This window comes from Mobula hypostoma, chromosome 4 (genome assembly GCF_963921235.1).
Source record: "Mobula hypostoma chromosome 4, sMobHyp1.1, whole genome shotgun sequence".
NCBI lineage: Eukaryota > Metazoa > Chordata > Chondrichthyes > Myliobatiformes > Myliobatidae > Mobula > Mobula hypostoma.
The window spans coordinates 170,334,771-170,354,869 of NC_086100.1; the positions used below are offsets into that span (position 1 = coordinate 170,334,771).

At 43.3% G+C, this 20,099-nt stretch overlaps 1 protein-coding gene across 3 annotated transcripts in view; it reads left to right on the forward strand.

Annotated features, from left to right (window-relative positions):
- The window catches only part of LOC134345782 (clathrin light chain A-like), a 53,889-nt gene that overhangs the window by 17,234 nt on the left and 16,556 nt on the right, over positions 1 to 20,099 (forward strand). For all 3 annotated transcript variants that reach the window (XM_063046979.1, XM_063046980.1, XM_063046981.1), the window contains 2 exons: positions 7,945 to 7,988; positions 12,570 to 12,681. In XM_063046979.1, coding sequence (XP_062903049.1) covers positions 7,945 to 7,988; positions 12,570 to 12,681 — 156 coding nt within the window. The remainder of the gene's footprint in view (positions 1 to 7,944; positions 7,989 to 12,569; positions 12,682 to 20,099) is intronic.

Consider the following 20,099-nt stretch of genomic DNA (forward strand, 5'->3'; position numbering starts at 1 on the left):
GCGGTTCCCACACGGGCCAGACAGCTGGACGTTCGGCCCCACATTTGGGTAGATGCCCAGTCTGCGGTGCTGAGGGAAATACAGGTGTATCTGTCAGTGAAAATGTAGCGGGGTTTTTAGCAGCAGGAAGGGATGGGGTCGGTCTATGTATCTGGGATCCGTCTAAACACCGTTGAACAGTTGGTTCGAGGGAGAGGTTACCGAATAAAGCGGCGGGAAACCATCGCTAGCCCTCTCCTCGGACTTGTCAGTCCGGGAGCTAAAGTGCCCCTGACATCCCCTACCACCACCGACACGAAACGGGAATAAAAACCACCGCAGCTGCGGAAATCCTGCGTGGAGGCAGTATTTACTGAATGAGTTTACTGCATGTTCTCATCGCGCCGTGGGTGCCGGCTCCCTGCTCAGGTGCAGTATGTTGACACCATTTTTTTTCCACTCCATCCAGGGTGACAGATGGGTAGAGGAGCTTATCATTGCTGCCCGGAGACAAGACGGGGTGGGAGGGTCTGGGCAGAGAGGCCGCGGTTTCTCAGGGTCCCGTCCATCACCGACAGCCCGGCGCTCGGATTCCCGGGACTATCAGCTCGAATGCCCCTTCAACAAGGACGCTTTTAAACAAGAAATTCAGCTTTTTGTGGTTAATTTACCGGTGTGTTTTCTGTGAAGGTGTCACGGTCAAACAGCTGCTTTATCCCGCGGAGGCAGTTAATCTACATTAAATTCAAAATGATAATCTCGTAATCTGATTTGACATCTCACTGTATCTGAGAGAATCCTGGATGTGTAGATTAGATTTTGCTTGGTTTCAATGTCCAGAGCTGGTGGTTGTAAAGCACAGGGTGGGTGCCTTTTTTTAAATAAGAATAATTTGAAGCATTTTTATTGCACTGAATTTGATGTTGTTACGGTTTTTTAATCCACTAAACCAAGAAAACATCATTTAGTGGTAGGAGAAGAACCAACTGGGGTCGCAGGTCGCGTTTACCGTATGACTGGGGTGCGATATTTTCTCGCCCATGTTATATTTCTGACTAAAGTTGGTCTTTCGTGGGGGGAGAAAGAGCAAAGTCATCACAGCAGTGGGGGGCGATTCATAATGGTGGTGGGGGGGAGTGAAAGGCGTGAATGGGGAAGTATGACGAGGGAGCGGGAGACTGGGAGACTTCATGTGCCCGTGGTAAGGAGAATTGATAAGGGAGAGGTCTGACATTAGTAGGGTTGGAAGCGGTACAAAATAATTTTCGGAAGAAGCAGGGCCCACGAAGTATCACCAGGGCGGTGCGGTAGCGTAGTGGTCAGCACAACGCTTTACAGTGCAGGCAACCCGGGTTCGATTCCCGCTGCTGCCTGTAAGGACTTTGTACATTCTCCCTGTGACCGTGTGGGTTTCCTCCGGGTGCTCCGGTTTCCTCCCACAGTCCAAAGATGTACCAGTTGGTAGGTCATTGTAAACTGTCCCGTGATTAGGCTAGGATTAAATCAGGGGATTGCTGGGTGACATAGCCCCAAGGCCTACTCTGTACTGCATCTCAATAAATAAATAAAATTCCAAGTATTTTATGTATTTTGGGCATGTGTAACCAAGCCAGAAGTCAGGCAGATTGGGACCCAAAGGGGAAATCTGAGTAGGGAGCCACATGCCATGGGAGATCTTAAATAATTATTTCTCATCTCTTCAATAAGGTGAAGGACATTACAGCTGAAGAATTTGGGGGGGGGGGAAGTTGAAATTCTGGAATAAGTTATGGTAAAAGAGGAGACAATATTAGATGTCTTAGCAGGTTTCAAAGGTGGTTAAGTCCCCAGAGCCTAATACACCAGTCTGCTGTGTGAGGCAAGTGGGAGATTGCTGGCCCAGACAGAAATTGAAATTCTCTGGCCATAGGTAAGTTGCCAGATAACTGAAGGACAGCAGATGGAATGCCTTTATTTAAGAAAGGTAGCAAGTATAAGGCAGTTAGTAATGGACTATCGCAACCGCTGGGAGAGAAGTCATTGGAAAATGCTCTGAGGCGCAGGATTAATCTACGCCTAGGATGCTGAGAATTATATTGAGGGCACCATGGCTAATAAAGTTTACACAGAGCTCAAAAAGGCCATTGACACGTCACATGGGAGACAGGATCCAAGGCAAGCAGGAAAACCAGATCCAAAACTGACTTGGTGAGTGTGAGTAATGTTGGAGGTTTGTTTGAGATTGAAAGCCTGGGACAAGTGCTGAATACAAGAATGGATACTGGGACTCTTACTCATTTGTCATATTCATTAAGAGAGGGGGGCTGATTAGCAAATTTGCAGATGATATAAAACATTTGTTGACAAGGAGGAGAGTATTGTTAGGTTACAGGATAAGATTGACCATTTGGCCGGTTGGACAGAGCAATGGCAGATGGAATTTAACCCTGATAAGCGTGAGGTGATGGCACTGAAACAAATGAGACTTTGAATGTTTGCTCTTGCAGAAGAATAGAGAAGGGCAAATCTAATGAGTCACTTATGTCAGGCTGAGATGAGGCAAAGAAATTTCTCCAGAGGGTTAATAATCTCTGCAACTCTCAAAGGGATCTCTGTTAAGTGTGTCCAAGAAAGCTTTGTTAATCCGTATATAGAGTATTCTACTAGAGAGGATGCAACACTTCCACTCAGAGAATGAGGCAGGGCAAGTGACCGAACTGTCACTCTTCAACCGGTGACCATAATTCTATTAAAAGTAAAGTATAATTTATTATCAAAAACATTTAATGGCACTTAATGGAAATAATACAATAGAATTTATGAAAAATGATACATAAACAGACAAAGACCGACAAACAACCAATGTGCTAAAGACAAACAGTGCAAAGAACCAGTACTGAGAACAGGAGTTGTAAAGAGTCCTCAAAAGTGAACCTGTAGGTTGTACAATATTAGTATTCATCTACTACCCTTAAAATAGTTAAGGAGAAAGTTGGGACTCGTACGCAGGTCTTAAATTGGGGTAGGGCTAACTTTGGAGGCATTAGACAAGAACTTACAGATGCCAATTAGGTGAGGCTGTTTACAGGTAAAGAGATGCCTGACAAGTGGAGAATTTTAACAGTGCAATATCAAGAGTTTAGGGACAGCAAGTTCCTATTGGAAAGGCTAATATGGAAGGTTAGATTACCTGGGAGCTAAAGAGAGTGAGATAGCCACATTCATAATTGGCTCGATGGTAGGAAGCAGAGGGAGATAGTGGAAGGTTGTTTTTCCCACTAGAGGCCTGTGACTAATGGTGTGCCTCAGGGATCTGTGCTGAACCCATTGTTGTCTATTATTTATAGACAATTTGGATGAGAACATAAAATGCACAGTTATTAGGCTTACAGAAGAGACTAAAATCATATTGTAGACAGTGAAGAAGGTTATCAAAAATTACAGGGAGATCTTGGTCAGGAAGAAGATGCAGGAGCCTCAAGACTCACACCACCAGGTTCAAGAACAGTTACTACCCCTCAACCTTCAGGTTCTTGAACCAAAGGGTATAACTCCACACAACTTCACTTGCCCCATCACTGAAATGCTCCCACAAACTACAGACTTACTTTCAAGGACTCTTTGTCTTATGTTCTTGATATTATGAATACGAAAGGAAAGAAAAATAATAATAAATAAGCAATAAATGTCAAGATCATGAGTTATAGAGTCCTTAAAAGTGACTCCATAGGTTGTGGAATTAGTTCAGTGTTGGGGTGAGTGAAGATATCCCCTCTGGTTGAAAAGCCTGATGGTTGAGGGCTAATCACTCTTCCTGGACCTGGTGGTGTGGGACCTGAGGCTCCTGCACCTTCTTCCTGATGGCAGCAGCAGGAAGAGAGCATGGCCTGGATGGTGCTGGTCCTTAACCATGTATGCTGTTATTCTGCAACAGTGCTTCTTGGAGAAGAGCTCAGTGGCGGGTAGGGTTTTATCCCTGATGAACTGGCCTGTATCCACTACCTTTGCAGGCTCTTCCACTCCAGGGCATTAGTGTTCCCATACCAGGCAACCAGTCAGTATATTCTCTATCGCACAGGTATAAAAGTTTGTCAAAGTTTTAGAAGGCATGTCGAAGCTGCACAAACCTCTAAGGAAGTAGGGACACTGCTGTGCTTTCTTTGTACTGGCAGTTACATGCCAGACCCACACCACCAGGTCCTCTGAAATTATAACGCCAAGGGATTTAAAGTTGGTGACTCTCTCCACTTCTGATCCCCTGCTGAGGACTAGCTCATGGACCTCCAGTTTTCCCCTGCTGAAATCAATATCAGCTCCTTGGGTTTGCAGACATTGAGTGAGAGGTTGTTGCTGTGGCACCACTCAGCCAGAGTTTCAATCTCCTCCTCCATGCTGACTCATCACCACCTTTGGCTAATGACAGTTGTGTCATCCATTAGATAGAATGGTGAAGGTGGCATTGTGCAAGCTGTTCTTATCAGTACCAACATTAAATATAGCAATTGGAATGTTATATTGCAGCTGTCTAAGACTTCGGTGAGGTCACATTTGAAGTACTGTGTACAGTTTTGGTTATCCTGTTGTAGGAAAGACCTGTAAAGCTGGAAAGAGTGCAGAGATTTATAAGGATGTTGCTAGGACTCAAGATATAGGGAGAGGTTGAGCAGACGATGACCTCTATTTTTTCGAGTGTACAGGACTGAGGGGTGGCCTTAAAGATGTTTATAAATTCAGGAGGGGAATAGATGGGGAGCATGCACACACAGTCTTTTTCCAAGAGGAAAAGAATCAAATACTAGTGGGCATAGGTTTAAGGTGAGGGGAGGGAGATTTAAAAGCGAAACTTCTTCACCTATGTTATATGAAGCAAGGTTTCAGAGAAGGTGGTAGAGACAGGTATAGTAACAACATATAAAAGACATATTTGGATAGATACATGAATAGCAAAGGTGTAGAGGGGCAGAATGGTAACAAATTGTTAGTGCAATTGTTTTATAGTCCCAGCAATCACCAGTCGAGGTTCGATTCCTGCTGATCTCTCCCTGTCCATGTGGGTTTCCTCTGGGTGCTCTGAATTCCTCCCACATCTGAAAAGTATGCAGGTTCTGGTTAGTAAGTTGTGGGCATGCTATGTTGGCACTGAAAGCGCGGCACAATCCTTGTTGATTTGATTTGATGCAAAGTGACACATTTCACTGTGTGTTTCAATGTTTCTATATACATGTGACAAATAAAATTAATCTTCTTTTCTTTCCTGTTGAGCCAAATGTGGACAAGTGGGACTAGCTTAGTGGCAATCTTGGTCAGCATGGATGAGATGGGCCAAAGGGCCTGTTTCGGTGCTGTATTACTTTATGACGTTGGAAGCACAGACTTTAAATATTTTAAAGGCTAAGGTAGATAGTTTACTTACTAGCAAAGGGGTAAAAGCTTACCAAGTAGACAAACACACAGTAACAACCAGATCAGTCAGGATCTATTGAGCAGTGAAGCTGAGTGTCCGCCCCTGCTCCATAGAAACAGAAAACGATGGAGCTACTCAGCAGTCGGGCAGCATCTGTAGAGACGATCAAAGTTAACATTTCTAGTCAATAAAATCTAATTGTGTCTGGGAAAAGGTAGAAATCAAATTTGATTTAAATTGCTGATACATCGGTGGGACGTTGAGAACAAAGGAAATGTGAAGGAGAGGGTGGAGCTGGATGACGTGACTGGAGCTGGTGTTGGCTGTGAGTGGGTGGTGAAAACTGTAATCACAGCTGGTCTATTTGAAGGAGGTGAATGAAATCACAGGAGCAAGTTAAAGGATTAACTGCAGCTGACAGATACAGAGCTTCTCAAAGCCTAACATAAAAGACTTTTTGAAATGGGCAGCAATCAGATAAAAGACTGTAAAGAACAAGATACAATGCCTATAAAAAGTTTTCATCCTCCCTTGGAAGTTTTCATGTTTCATTGTTTTACAACATTGAATCACAGTGGACTTAATTTGGCTTTTTTGACACCGATCAACAGAAAAAGACTCTTTCGTGTCAAAGTGAAAACAGATCTCTACAAAGTGATCTAAATTAATTACAAATATAAAACACAAAGTAATTAATTGCATAAGTATTAACCCCCTTTAATAGGACATGCCAAATCATCACTGGTGCAGCCAATTGGTTTGAGAAGTTACATAATTAATTAAATGGAGATCACCTGCATGCAGACAAGGTGTTTCAATTGATTGTAGTAAAAATACACCTGTATCTGGAAAATCCAACTGCTGGTGAGTCAGTATCCTGGCAAAAACTACACCATGAAGACAAAAGAACACTCCAAATCACTCCGCGAAAAGGTCATTGAAAAGCACAAATCAGGAGATGGATACAAGAAAATCTCCAAGTCACTGAATAGCCCCAGGGTACAGTTGAGTCAATCATCCCATAAATGGAAAGAATATGGCTGTAGACCTGCCTAGAGCAGGCCATCCTCAAAAACTGAGTGACCATGCAAGAAGAGGACCAGTGAGGGAGGCATCCAAGAAACCTATGACAACTCTGGAGGATTAACCAGCTTCAGTGGCTGACATGGGAGAGACTGTACATACAACTGTTGCCTGGGTCCTTCACCAGCTACAGCTTTATGGGAGAGTGGCAAAGAGAAAATCACTGTTGAAAAAAACTCACATGGAATCTTGGCTAGAGTTTGCCAGAAGGCGTGTGGGAAACTTTGAAGTCAGATGGAAGAAGGTTCTATGGTCTGATGAAATCAAAATTGAGCTTTTTGGCCATTAGACTAAACACTATAGTTAGCGTAACCCAAACACTGCACATCATCAAAAACACACCATCACTACCGTGAAGCATAGTAGTGGCTGCATCATGCTGTGGGGATGCTTAACTGCAGCAGGCCCTGGAAGGCTTATGAAGGTAGAGGGTAAAATGAATGCAGCAATATACAGGGAAATCCTGGAGGAAAACCTGATGCAGTCTGCAAGAGAACTGTGACTTGGGAAAAGTGTTGTTTTCCAGCAAGACAATGACTCCAAGCATAAAGCCAAAGCTACACAGGAATAGCTTAAAAACATCAAAGTTAATGTCCTGGAGTGGCCGTCAAAGTCAAAGTCCAAAGTGAGAATTTGTGGCTGGACATGAAAAAGGTTGTTCACCCTCGATCCCCATGCAATCTGACAGAGTTTGAGCAGTTTTGTAAAGAAGAATGGGGGAAAAATTGCAGTGTCCAGATGTGCAAAGCTGATAGAGACCTATCCACACAGATTCAAGGCTGTAATTGTTGCCAAAGGTGCATCTGCTAAATACTAACTTGTAGCAGTGAATACTTATGCAATCAATTATTCTCTGTTTTATATTTGTAATTAATTTAGATCACTTTGTAGAGATCTGTTTTCACTTTGATACAAAAGTCTTTCTCTGTTGATCAGTGTCAAAAAATTAAATCCACTGATTCAGCATTATAAAACAATAATATGAAACCATCCAAGGGGGGTGAATACTTTTTATAGGCACTGTGCATTTAATGACCTTCCATCAGAAGTGCTTCTAATTTTGCCAGTGTAGAAGAGGCCTTATTGTAAGACCAGGATCAGAGTACCAGGAGAACCCTGGCTTGTCAGGACTGGTGAAATTTATTATGTTATTATTTTTATTATTATTTCTTATTGATTTAGAGATACAGCCCGGTAACTGGCCCTTCTAGCCCAAAGATCCCGCACCCCCACCCCCCCAAATTACACCTATGTGACCAATTAACCTACTAACACCTATGCCTCTGGAAAGGGGAGGAACACCATACAGTACAAATTCCTTACAGACAGAGGCAGAATTGAACCCGGGTTGCTGGAGCTGTTTTAGTGTTGTGCTTACCGTGTACTGTGCTGCCCAAATCCTTCCAAAGAGACCCTCAAAAAGAATCGGATATAAGCAGTACACACACAATATTGAGAATAAGTCTCTAAAGTTTTCATTGTCCTCCTGCTTGTTACAGAGAATACCGATGAAGTGGATGCTGCCTCTGGAGACTCCAGCCAGGTGCGTTACAGTTTCCTTTCCAAGTACGTATACTTCAAGTCTTGAATGTTGTGAATGCAGATGAACGTGAGGGGGAGGATCTTCTCCCTGCAGGAAGGTTGTGTCCGGAGGGAGGCTGCATCACAGGTAGCCCCATACATCTGGCCACAGCTCGCATAGAAAGCAACAGAGTAAGTGGAAAACAAAGATTTACAGAAACGATATGAGAGCTGAATTTTTTTTATATGCACAAGGGAGGCCAAGATAGGCTAGGAGACACAAGAGTCTCATGATACTGGAATCTGGAACAATAAACAAGATGCTGGAGGAGTCAGGTCAGAAATATTCAGGTAAATGTTCGGATGACACTTTGGGTCACGTAGGGCTAGGCTTTGTAATTTAGAACATTACGGTTCAGGAACAGGCCACTTAGCCCTCAGTATTGTGCTGAACCAATTAAATTAATAATCAGATGGACAACTGAACTACACAATATCTATATCCTTCCATTTTCCTCACATTCATGTGCCTATCTAGATGTCAGTTAAGAGTCCTGAATGAATCTGACTCTATCACCATCCCAGGCAGCACGTTCCAGGTACCCACAGCTCTCTGTGTGAAGAGCTTTCCCCTCACATCTCCTTTGAAATTACCCCCTCTCACCTTCAATGCATGCCCTCTGGTAGACATTTCAACACTGGGAAGCAGATACTGTCTGTTAATCTATGTATGCCTCTCATAATCTTATAAACCTCCATCAAATCTGCCCTCGGCCTCCACCGCTCCAGAGAAAACAACCCAAGATTGTCCAGCCTCTCTTTATAGCACATGCCCTGTAGCCCAGGCAGCATCCTGGTAAATCTCTTCTGCACCATCTCCAAATCCTCAACATCCTTCCTATAATGGAGTGGCAAGAATAGTATGCAATACTCCAGTTGCGGCTAACTAGAGTTTTTTAAAGCTGCAACATAACTTCCTGACTTTTGAACACAATGCCTCAACTAATAAAGGCAATTATGTCATGTGCCTTTTTAATCACCCTTTCAACCTGTGTGTCCACTTTCAGGGAGCTAAGAACCTGGGCCCAAAGATCCCTCTGGTCATCAACACTGTTAAGGATCTTTGCATTTGACCTACCAAGGTAGAACACTTCACATTTGGCTGGTTTAAACTCCATCTGTCATTTCTCTACCCATATCTGTAAATTATCTGTAAACTGCTGTGTTCCTTGCCAGTCTTCTATACTATCCACAACACCATCAATCTTCGTATCATCTGCAAATTTACAAACCCGCCCATCTACATTTTCATCCAGGTCATTTATATACATCACGAACGGCAAAGGTCACAGCACAGATCCCTGCAGAACATCATTATCTACAGACCTCCTGTTAGAATAAGGTCCTCCAACCACTATCCTCTGTCTTCTATGGGCAAGCCAGTTCTGAATTCAAACAGCCAATTCACCATGGATCCCATGCATCTGAATCTTCTGGATGAGCCTCCCATGAGGTACCTTGTCAAACACTTTACCTAAATCCATGTAGACAACGTCCTTATCTCTATCTTCATCAGTCACCCTCGTTACCTCGTCAATAAACTCAATCAAGTTGGTATGACTTGCCCCTTACAAAGCCATGCTGGCTCTCCCTTATTAGGCCATGGTTTTCCAAATGGTCATCAATCCTGTTGCTAGGAATTCTCTCCAGTAGTTTCCCTACCACTGATGTGAGACTTACCAGTCTATAGTTCCAGGTTCCTTTCCAGAATAATGGAGCAATGTTAGCTACTTGCTAGTCTTCTGGAACCTCGCCTGTGGGAGGACTTCATGATTAAGGAAGATCATGAAACTTGTGTACTCGTTCATGGGTTGCGAGCATTGCTAATAAGGAATATTTAATGTCCATCCATTGCCACCTTGAGAAGGTGGTGATGAGCTAAATTTTGAACTGTGATATGACCGCACTGCCAGTGTCGAAGTTTCAGTCTTGTCCTAGTGATGAGAAGTGAGTGACTAACCCCCAGTCAGAATAGCATGTGATAGAGGGAGTTTATAAATTGCAATATACAAGACTGATCCTTTTCCATTAGGTGATAGAAGTGTCAAGTTTAGGAGCTATTTTATACATTGGTGAGCTCTTGTGGTAAATCTTCTGGAAGGTGCATATTACAAGCATGCTCTTGTAGTGGAGCAGAGTGTGGTGATGTGTCAGTCAAATGTGCTTCTATTTCTGATAGCGACTCCCTTAGGTGCTGGTGGAATCTCGTCCATTCAAACAAGAAGAAAGTAAATCATGTTGAAGGCAGCCAAGCCAAGCTCCTCTCTGGTGCTGTTGATGGTGGGGGTTTGGTCAAGTGAAAATACTCCCAATTTCAGTCTAATCAACTGTAATCTGAGGAGAAGGGATGTGAACAGAGCTTTGTGGAGAACTATTATCTGCTCACAATCGAAGCACCTACCTGTAAATAACCTTGAGCTCAGTTTGGATTGCGACAGGTGTACTGGCCTTTTGGCCTGATGGGGTGCTGGGGCAAAGATTCCAATATTGTAAATTTTCCACTATCACTGGGCCAACAGAGAGGGTAATATCGTTGTAAAAAGTATAGGATAAAATTTGACTGAACAAACCAGCACAAACAGACTAATTAAGGGTCTGCAGTTTTTAATTTTCCCCATTGAAAATAATTGTTGATTTTTATTTTCAAATCTATTAACTGCTGTGAGCAGATTGTGTGCTTGGCTGACTAGACTGTCATAGTTGAATTGCTAACACCAACGGGTTATGTTTGCGTTGTAAGTATGAGAATGGTTTGAGGGGGAGGTGAAGTTGTGAACTTTGAGTCTTGATTGAAGATGCTGGGAGGTGAGGGAGTGGAGGTGTAGCTCCCTAAACAGCAGCTAAGGCCCTACAAAATCCTGAGTCTGTGCTACCGGCCAGTTCAACCTGTCTTTCTCAGGTTAGATTCTGCTCACCAGTACTCCAGACAAAACACACTTCCCCATGAAGAAGTGCAGGCTGAATTTTGGTGATTCCAGCAACTATCAAATCAGAGACACACAAGAGACTGCAGAAGGTGGAATTTGAAGCAACAAGCAATCTGTTGGAGGAAATCAGTGGGTTAGGCAGCATCTGTAGGAAGGAAATGGACAGTCAACATTTTGGGTTGAGACCCTTCATCTGGAATAAAAGATAAGCTAGTATAAAGAGGTTAGTGGAAAGGGTGGGGTAAATGGTGGATCCAGGTGAGAAGAGGTCAGATCAAAACAAGTTTAATTATCATTCAAACCATACATAGATACAGCTGTTCCTCTGGGGGCAAGGTGAAAAACATTCAAAATAGCAAACAAGCATTCAAATAGAGAGTAACATAATTCAAAATGTTGATTATTCGGAAAAAAACATGTATTTAGTCCAAGACCCTGAACGACCATGTCCCACTATGGATTGTACAGTCTCCCGGCAATGTACAGATGTACACAATCTAGCCTGTTATTTCCTGCTTGAAAATGGGAGGGCAGCACTGACAGGCAAGGCTAAGTCCCGGCCAAGCTCAACCATGCTGTATTGCTTACACGTCTCTCACCTGGTCTGCAGCTGCAGGCAAGCCCGAGGCTTGAGGCCTACTGAGGCTATGCAGCTCCCAAGTCGACTGCCCTCCACCAGACAAGGGTAACAGACTGTGATAATGTAAGTTGCAGAAGGCCTAACAGTCTTGTAGTCGCAAGTGAAATGTCTGAGATAATCTCCCATGGTTATACTGCACCAACTCTGATGTTCCTGAGTAGTGGGCAGCGGCACGGTCTGCAGCCGGGTCATCTCCTCTGTACCGAAATCGTCTCCTCTGATGTCCCGTCCAGTTCCTTTGACAATTCGGCCAATCCCTTCCAGCCTGTTGGCTGGCTCTGCCGCCAACACCAACTCAGCTACTCCACTCAATGAGCAGCCCACTGATGGAGCAGCCCTGCAGTACCCAAAGTTCTTGGAGTAGAATTGTCTTTGGATCATAAAAAACACATTTGATATAACCATATAACAATTACAGCACGGAAACAGGCCATCTCGGCCCTTCTAGTCCATGTGGAACTTCTTTACAAAGAAAAAAGCACCTTTGTTTGGCCCTGAGAGGCTGCTGCATTCGCACGTGCTGCCATTTTACCGGAAGTAGGTGATTGGTAGATGGAGATAGGTAGGGAGGAGAAAGGTGGAAATGGTGACAGAGCCTGGGAGGTGATAGGTGCGGGCAACAAGGGGCTGCGGATGATAAACTCAGTATGGAAGCAAAATACTAAACTAGAACAGAACTGCTGGAAATACACAGCAGGTCTGGCAATATCCAAGGAGAGACAAGCAAAGTTAATATTTCAGATCATCCACCTTCCAGCTCAGTCACTGAGAGCCTCCCCAGCAGCTCCCTTAGACCTGTCAACGTGAAAAACAAAGGACTCCGAGCCCCGTCAGACCCAGCCCTGGGATATATGGCATTCACTGTCCCCAGATCTGCCCATTTCAGAACTCCGTTTATTCTGCTGCCCCTGCTCATGAACACAACAGATGTCTAGATTAACTGACATGTTTAAACTCCTAATTCTGTTTTTGATAGGAGAACGTTGCTGATGTGTATGCTGCTATCTCTGAAGCCGACGGCCTGTACCAGGAGCCAGACAGCATACGCAGGTGGAGAGAAGAACAAATCAAACACTTGGAGGCTTTGGGTAAACAGTTGCTGATCCATTAGGGAATTACTGTCAAATCATCGGCTTGTCAAGGCTAACACTGTGAAGTGTAAAGTGGTGTGTCTCTGGAGAGATAACGGAGACAGAACTGTGAGCCAAATAGTATTAAATGTTAAAGTGGATGCGGGAACAGAGATCTGAGGGTTAATGTATACAGGCCTTTGGGAACAGATGCTCCAGTCAGCAGAGCTTGTGAAGGAACACAAAGATCCTTGGCTTTATTGGTGTGGGCAGGAAATCCATAAGGAAATTACATAATTCATAAATTACTAGGATTGGTTACTGTAATCAGAATCAGGTTTAATATCACTGACATATGTCATAAAATTTGTTGTGTTGCAGCAGCAGTTCATTGCAATACAGTACATAATAAAGAAAACTAAATTACAATAAGAAATATATATAAAAGTTAAATTAGTGAGGTTAAAAAAAAATAGTGAGATAGTGTATATGGGTTCATTGTCCATTTAGAAATCTGATGGTGGAGGGGAAGAAGCTGTTCCTGAAATGTTGAGTGTGTGTCTTCAGGCTCCTGTCCCTCCTCCGTGACAGCAGCAATGAGAAGAGGGCATGTCCTGGGTGATGGGGGTGCTTAATGATGGATGTCGCCTTTTCGAGGCACCGTGAAGGTGTCCTTGATGCTGGGTTGTAATCTCTGGATTGCTTCCAGTACTACGAGCTAGTGAGTACAGGGATGGAGGGATGGGTCCAGTGCATGAATATGTGGCTGAAGGGATAAAGCAGGAGGATGAGCTGTATGTTCCCGGATCATTGGAACTGTTTCTGGGGGAGGTGGGGCCTGTGCAATTCGGATGGGTTGCACTGTAACCAGGGTGGGACCGACATCTTTGCTGAGAGGTTCCCGAGCGATGTTGGGGGAGGTCTAATCTGAGTAGGCAGGGGAATGGAGCTCAGAATAGGTGTTCAGATGGGGAATGATGATCACCCAGAGGAGGAAAAGTGAGTAAGCTCATTAGGCAGATCAATCGAGCCAGTGAACGTGCAGGGAATTTAAAGCTACAGTAAGTTGTATCTATCTAGGTAGTCAGGTAGATGAACTCAATGCTACAATTTACAGGGAAGTAGGTGATATAGATAGTTGCCGTCACTGAGGCTTAGTTGCAGATGGGCACGCCTGGCATTTCAGTATCCCAGGGTATAACATATCCAGGTGAGACAGACGGGGAAATGAATGGGAGTAGCATTGCATGATTTCTCAATGTCTGCATTACTTCATTATTGAGAGAGGATGGCCTAGAAAGCTTCTCGGCTGAGGCCAAAAGGGTGAAGATTAGAGACAAAAAGAATCATGTCATTTTTGTGGGTGTATAACAGACCAACAGGTAGAGGATCAGATTTTACCAGATATCAGAGAAACATAAAACTGAGTTACAGTACTGTGCGGTTTTAAGTTCCAAAGTATGAACTAGGACTGCCTTAGCGTAAAAATCTCGGGTGGGGGGGGTGGATTTTTAAGATGTGTTCAGAAAGCTCTTTAACACATTATGTAGATAGACCAATGGGGAAGGAACATTGCTGTACCTTAATTTGGGGAATGAAACTGGTCAAGTGGATGACCTGTCAGTGGGAGAGCATTTTAGGAACAGTGTCTATAACAAAGTGGCTATGGAAAAAGATGAGGATAGAACACCAATAAGCGTCTTAAATCAGGGGAAGGCCAATTCATTGGAATACGATGGAAGGTGGCTAAGGTTGATTGGGAGCATCTACTTGCAGGCAGTTCTATATCTGCAGAGTGGCAACCATTCAAAGGAGAAATAGTAAGAGTTCAGGGTCAACTTGTTTGTGTAGGGGCGAATGCCAAGGGCAGCAAATACGGGGAACTTGGATATTGAGGATCGGATAAAAAGAAAAATATTAAAACAAACCACAGGTACAAGGAACCAAAGATGACCAAGGTTATCGAGAACACAGAAGGTTTATGGAAATACTTAAAAAGAAAACTTGTGAGGGAAGTGTGTGTCACAAACTATGACTGGTAAACAGCATTGAGGTTAATCTGAAGATATTTTATAAGTATATTAGACAGCAAAAGGATAACCAGGAAAAAGTAAGATCCATTAGGGTCAATCTACGTGTGGAGCCAGAAGGTGCAGGAGTGATTCTAAGTGAAAACTTTTCACCAGTATTCACTTTGTGGTTGTAGTATTCACCTTATGGAAAGGAATGGTAAATGTCTCATGCAGGTCTCAATAAATAAAGAGAAACTTGATGCCTTATTAGTCTGAAAGGCGGATAAATATCGAGGACCGTATGGAATTTATCAATTGGAGGCAAGGGAAGAGATTGTTGGGGATCTGGCTGAAATTTTTAGATCTTCACTGGACACAAACGAGGTATCAGATGACTGGAGAACAGCAAACATGACTCTCTTTATAAGAAAGGCAGCAGGGAGAAGACTGGTAACTATAGACATGTGAACCTGACATCAGTGGCAGGGAAGATATCAGGAAACATTCTGAGTGAGGGGATTACTGTTCACTTGGAAAGGCAGGCACAGTCAGAGGCAGCCAACATGCTTTTGTTAGGGGCAAGTCCTGTCTGACCAAACTGATTGAATTCTATGAAGAGGTAACAGAGTGTAGTGGTTTACATGGACTTCAGTAAGGCTTTTGGCAAGGTCCCACAAGGAATATCAGTCCAAAATCTTTGGGGCCCATGGGATCGAGCGTAAACTGGATGCAAAGTTGGTTTGGCAATAGGAGACAGGGTGTAGAGCAGCCATTCTCAACGGAAGCCATATTGCCCCCTTGGGGGCCCTGGAACATTTGAAGGGGGCCACCGACTGAGAAGGGGAGCCCCAAGGGTTTATGGGGGCCCTGGTAACTGAACCAATTGATACCCAAGCAGCAACCTTCATTGGAGTCAATAGTTTCCCTCCTATTTATAATACCTTTCCAACACACCGTCTGAAATCGGCACACCTGGTAAATTCATTGCTTAAGCTCCTCCCACACAGCCTCACCAGAGTCAGTCGCGAATCAGACTGCACCGGGTCAACGTACTCAATCAAGGGTTCCCGCATCCATTATCGCCATACTTCATTCTCCGAAGATCAGCATGTCTTGCTAGGTTTTTCTTGGCTAGTAACTTTGAAGTATATGTGTTTGGATATATTATATGTTAAGGTAGGTTGTGAAAAGTGATTATTACTGCATATGAAGTCACCAAAAAAAAAAAATCCCTGGCTCTGGGTGACATAACTTTTTGTCAGTAATGTATCCGTATTTTGCGCGCTTATTATTTTCAGAAATAATTCTACCCATGAGTTCCTTGGTGAAAAAAATGTCAGCAGTGTTCAGTGGAATACTTATTGTATGGTTTCATTGCAGCTCCGCAAAACCCATCTTTGCCCATGTGTTTGAACTGCATGACTATATTGTCAAATGAAAGCATGAGGCCAAGCAAATTGAGAAAAACATTTGGATACCTCGCATCCAAAGAAGAAGGATAAACACTTAGATTTCTTCAAAAACCTTCGAGATAATTTTGAGAGAAGGCCAATGCTGAAACAAATGCTTATTCAAACGTCACAGAAATTAGAGAAGGGTCTTACTGCATCATACAAAAATAGTAAACTGGTTGCTAAAACTGGAAATACTCACAACATTGGTGAGTCGCTTATCCTGCCTTCAGTGTCCATAATAATATCTGATGTCATGAATTTGAGTGCCAAAGAAACAATTCAGGCAATTCCTTTGAGTAGTTCTACTGTTGCCAGAAGAATTGATGAGATGGCTCGGGACATTGAAGAGGGATTGGTCAGTTCATTACAATCCAAGAAATTCTCTTTACAATTAGACGAAACTACTTTACAAGATAATGACGCTCTTCTTATGGCTTATGTGAGGTTCTGGAACGGAAACGAACTGATGGAAGAGATGTTGTTTGCCAGGAGGATTAAAACGGACACTAGGGGCTCTCTATTTTTGAAGAAGTCAAAAGTTACTTAAGCAAGAACAATATTCCAATGGAGAATATAATTGCTTGTGCAACTGATTGTGCGGCCTCTATGGTTGGTCGATACAGAGGATTCATCGCCCATCTAAAAAGAGTTGTACCTTCATTGCGTCATTCACAGGGAGCACCTAGTAGCTAAAAAATTAGGAGGACGTCTCAATCTTTCGCTTTCAGTTGTCATAAACGCTGTAAACTTCATCAAATCCCATGCCTTTCTGGATCGTCTTTTCCAGCAGCTGTGTGATAGGCATTGAGGAATGCAGTAGAACAGAGGGATCTAGGAATAGCGGTGCATAGTTCCCTGAAGGTGGAATCTCATGTGGATAGGGTGGTGAAGAAAGCTTTTGGTTTGCTGGCCCTTATTTATCAGAGCATTGAGTATAGGAGTTGGGATGTACTGTTGAAATTGTATAAGGCATTGGTAAGGCCAAATTTGGAGTATTGTGTACAGTTCTGGTCACCGAATTATAGGAAAGATGTCAATAAAATTGAGAGAGTGCAGAGGAGGTTTACTAAAATGTTGCCTGGGTTTTATTTCCTAAATTACAGAGAAAGGTTGAACAAGTTAGGTCTTTATTCTTTGGAGCATAGAAGGTTGAGGGGGGACTTGATAGAGGTGTTTAAAATTATGAGGGGGATTGATAGAGTTGACGTGGATAGGCTTTTTCCATTGCGAGTGGGGAAGATTCAAACAAGAGGACATGAGTTGAGAGTTAAAAGACAAAAGTTTAGGGGTAACATGAGGGGGAACTTCTTTACTCAGAGAGTGGTAGCTGTGTGGAACGAGCTTCCAGCAGAAGTGGTTGAGGCAGGTTCGATGTTGTCGTTTAAAGTTAAATTGAATAGCTATATGGACAGGAAAGGAATGGAGGGTTATGGGCTGAGTGCAGGTCGGTGGGACTAGGTGAGAGTAAGAGGTCGGCACAGACTAGAAGGGCCGAGATGGCCTGTTTCTGTGCTGTAATTGTTATATGGTTATATATGGTTAAAATGATGAAGACTTCCAGACACTTTGAAAGGGGGGCCCCTGGAACCTGAGAAGAGCCCCTAAGGGGGCCGTGGCCAAAAAACAACTGAGAATCATTGGTGTAGAGGATTGTTTTAGCGTTTTCAAACCTGTGACTAGTGGTGCTTCTCGGGAATCAGTGCTGGGACCTTTGCTGTATATAATCTATGTGAGTTCTGTGGATGTGAATGTAGGAGGCATGATGAGTAACTTTACAGATGATATGAAGACTGGCAGTTGTGCACTGTGTGGGGGGTAGTTATAGGCTCTCGTGTGCTAGTGTGTATTAGACAGAGTGATATCAATATACTAGTGAAATAGGCTGTTAATGGTAGATGGAGTTCAGTACAGATAAATGTGAGATAATGCATTTTGGGAGTACCATTGGGAGTAGGGATATAAATTGGTTCTCCTAGTGTGGAGCTGAGTGGGAGGTGTTCATGGGAATGTGGGGGGAATTTTCAAAATGTGATAAATTTAGGCTTGGTGTAAATGCTTGGTTGATGGTCAGCACAGACTCAATGAGCCAAAAGGCCTGTTTCCTTGCTGAACCTCTGTACCACTCTATTTCACTAAAGCTTCACTGTTTCAGCTCCTTCCTCTCCCCTATTTCCAGGAATGTTACTGCATCCTTCTATGAAGACAGACATGTTCTCATTCTCCTGCCTATTTACTGACAGAAACGTATGAGCCTGCAGATGCTGAAAAGTGGAGCAAAAACTAACAACTGGAGGAGCTCAGCAGGTCAGGCAGCATCTCTGAAGGAAAATGGAGAGTTCATGTTTCAGATTAAGACCCTTCATCTGGAGTTCTGCTGTGTCAGTATAGGAAATTACACTTACTTGTTTTGTCCCCTCTCTTTTGAAGCTTTGACAGGCTGTTGTCCCTCTAATTTCTCCAGTATTAATAAACTTGACTTTAGCAATCTGTGCTCCTCCTGTCTCCGTTCTATTTCCACATACCTCCATTTTACTCCCCTTTTGAACAGCAACATGAGCCTTTTCCTTTGATCTAATACTATCTTTAACTTCTCTTGATGAGCACAGTTGACCTTTTTTGATGTTTTGTCGGTCTTAACAGGACATGCACTACTTTTAAGTTATGTCCTAAATCTTTAAAATTTAGCCACTATCACACCAAGTTTCTCAGTCTCCCAGAGCCACCTCATGCCCGCTTTCAAAGGGTCACAGATCTGAAATGTGAGTTGTTTCCCTTCTCTTTGCTGTCTGACCTGCTGAGGATTTGCAGCAATCTCTGCTTTTATAGTTTGCTTTTATCAGATTTAAGACCAAAGAGAAGTTAGCCACTTCAGTCTTTTATAAAATTCTAACATATTATTACAACTTTTTACTCTATTTGAAATCTCTTGCAAGGCCCAAAGTAAGGGGTTAAATGCATGACTCTTTCAAAGAGCCAGCATAGGCCCAATTGGCCAGATTACACTATCGCTCCATTATTGACAATGATTGCACAGTATCACTCCAGCATAGGCACAATTGGCCAGGTTACACTGTATTGCTCCATTATTCATGATTGGTTTAGCAGTCTACATCCTGCAGCAGACTAAGGTGAGGAACTCTAAGCAACCTCTTGCCAGCAGATTATTTAGTTACAACACTGAGTCATGTTATCTGCAGAAATTCTCTGATGACTCAGAGAATGGCTGGTAGTGCTGAGGAAACAGAGAGTCTGCAGAGAGACTTGGATAGATTAGAAGAACGGGCAAAGAAGTGGCAAATGAAATACAATGTTGGAAAGTGTATGGTTATGCACTTTGGCAGAAGAAATAAACGGACAGATTATTATTTAAATGGGGAGAGAATTCAAAGTTCCGAGATGCAACAGGACTTGGGAGTCCTCGTGCAGGATACCCTTAAGGTTAACCTCCAGGTTGAGTCGGTGGTGAAGAAGGCGAATGCAATGTTGGCATTCATTTCTAGAGGAATAGAGTATAGGAGTAGGGATGTGATGTTGAGGCTCTATAAGGCGCTGGTGAGACCTCACTTGGAGTACTGTGGGCAGTTTTGGTCTCCTTATTTAAGAAAGGATGTGCTGATGTTGGAGAAGGTACAGAGAAGATTCACTAGAATGATTCCGGGAATGAGAGGGTTAACATATGAGGAATGTTTGTCCACTCTTGGACTGTATTCCTTGGAGTTTAGAAGAATGAGGGGAGACCTCATAGAAACATTTCGAATGTTGAAAGGCATGAACAGAGTGGATGTGGCAAAGTTGTTTCCCATGATGGGGGAGTCTAGAACGAGAGGGCATGACTAAAGGATTGAAAGGCACCCATTCAGAACAGAGATGCGAAGAAATTCTTTTAGCCAGTAGGTGGTGAATCTATGGAATTTGTTGCCACGGGCAGCAGTGGAGGCCAAGTCATTGGGTGTATTTAAGGCAGAGATTG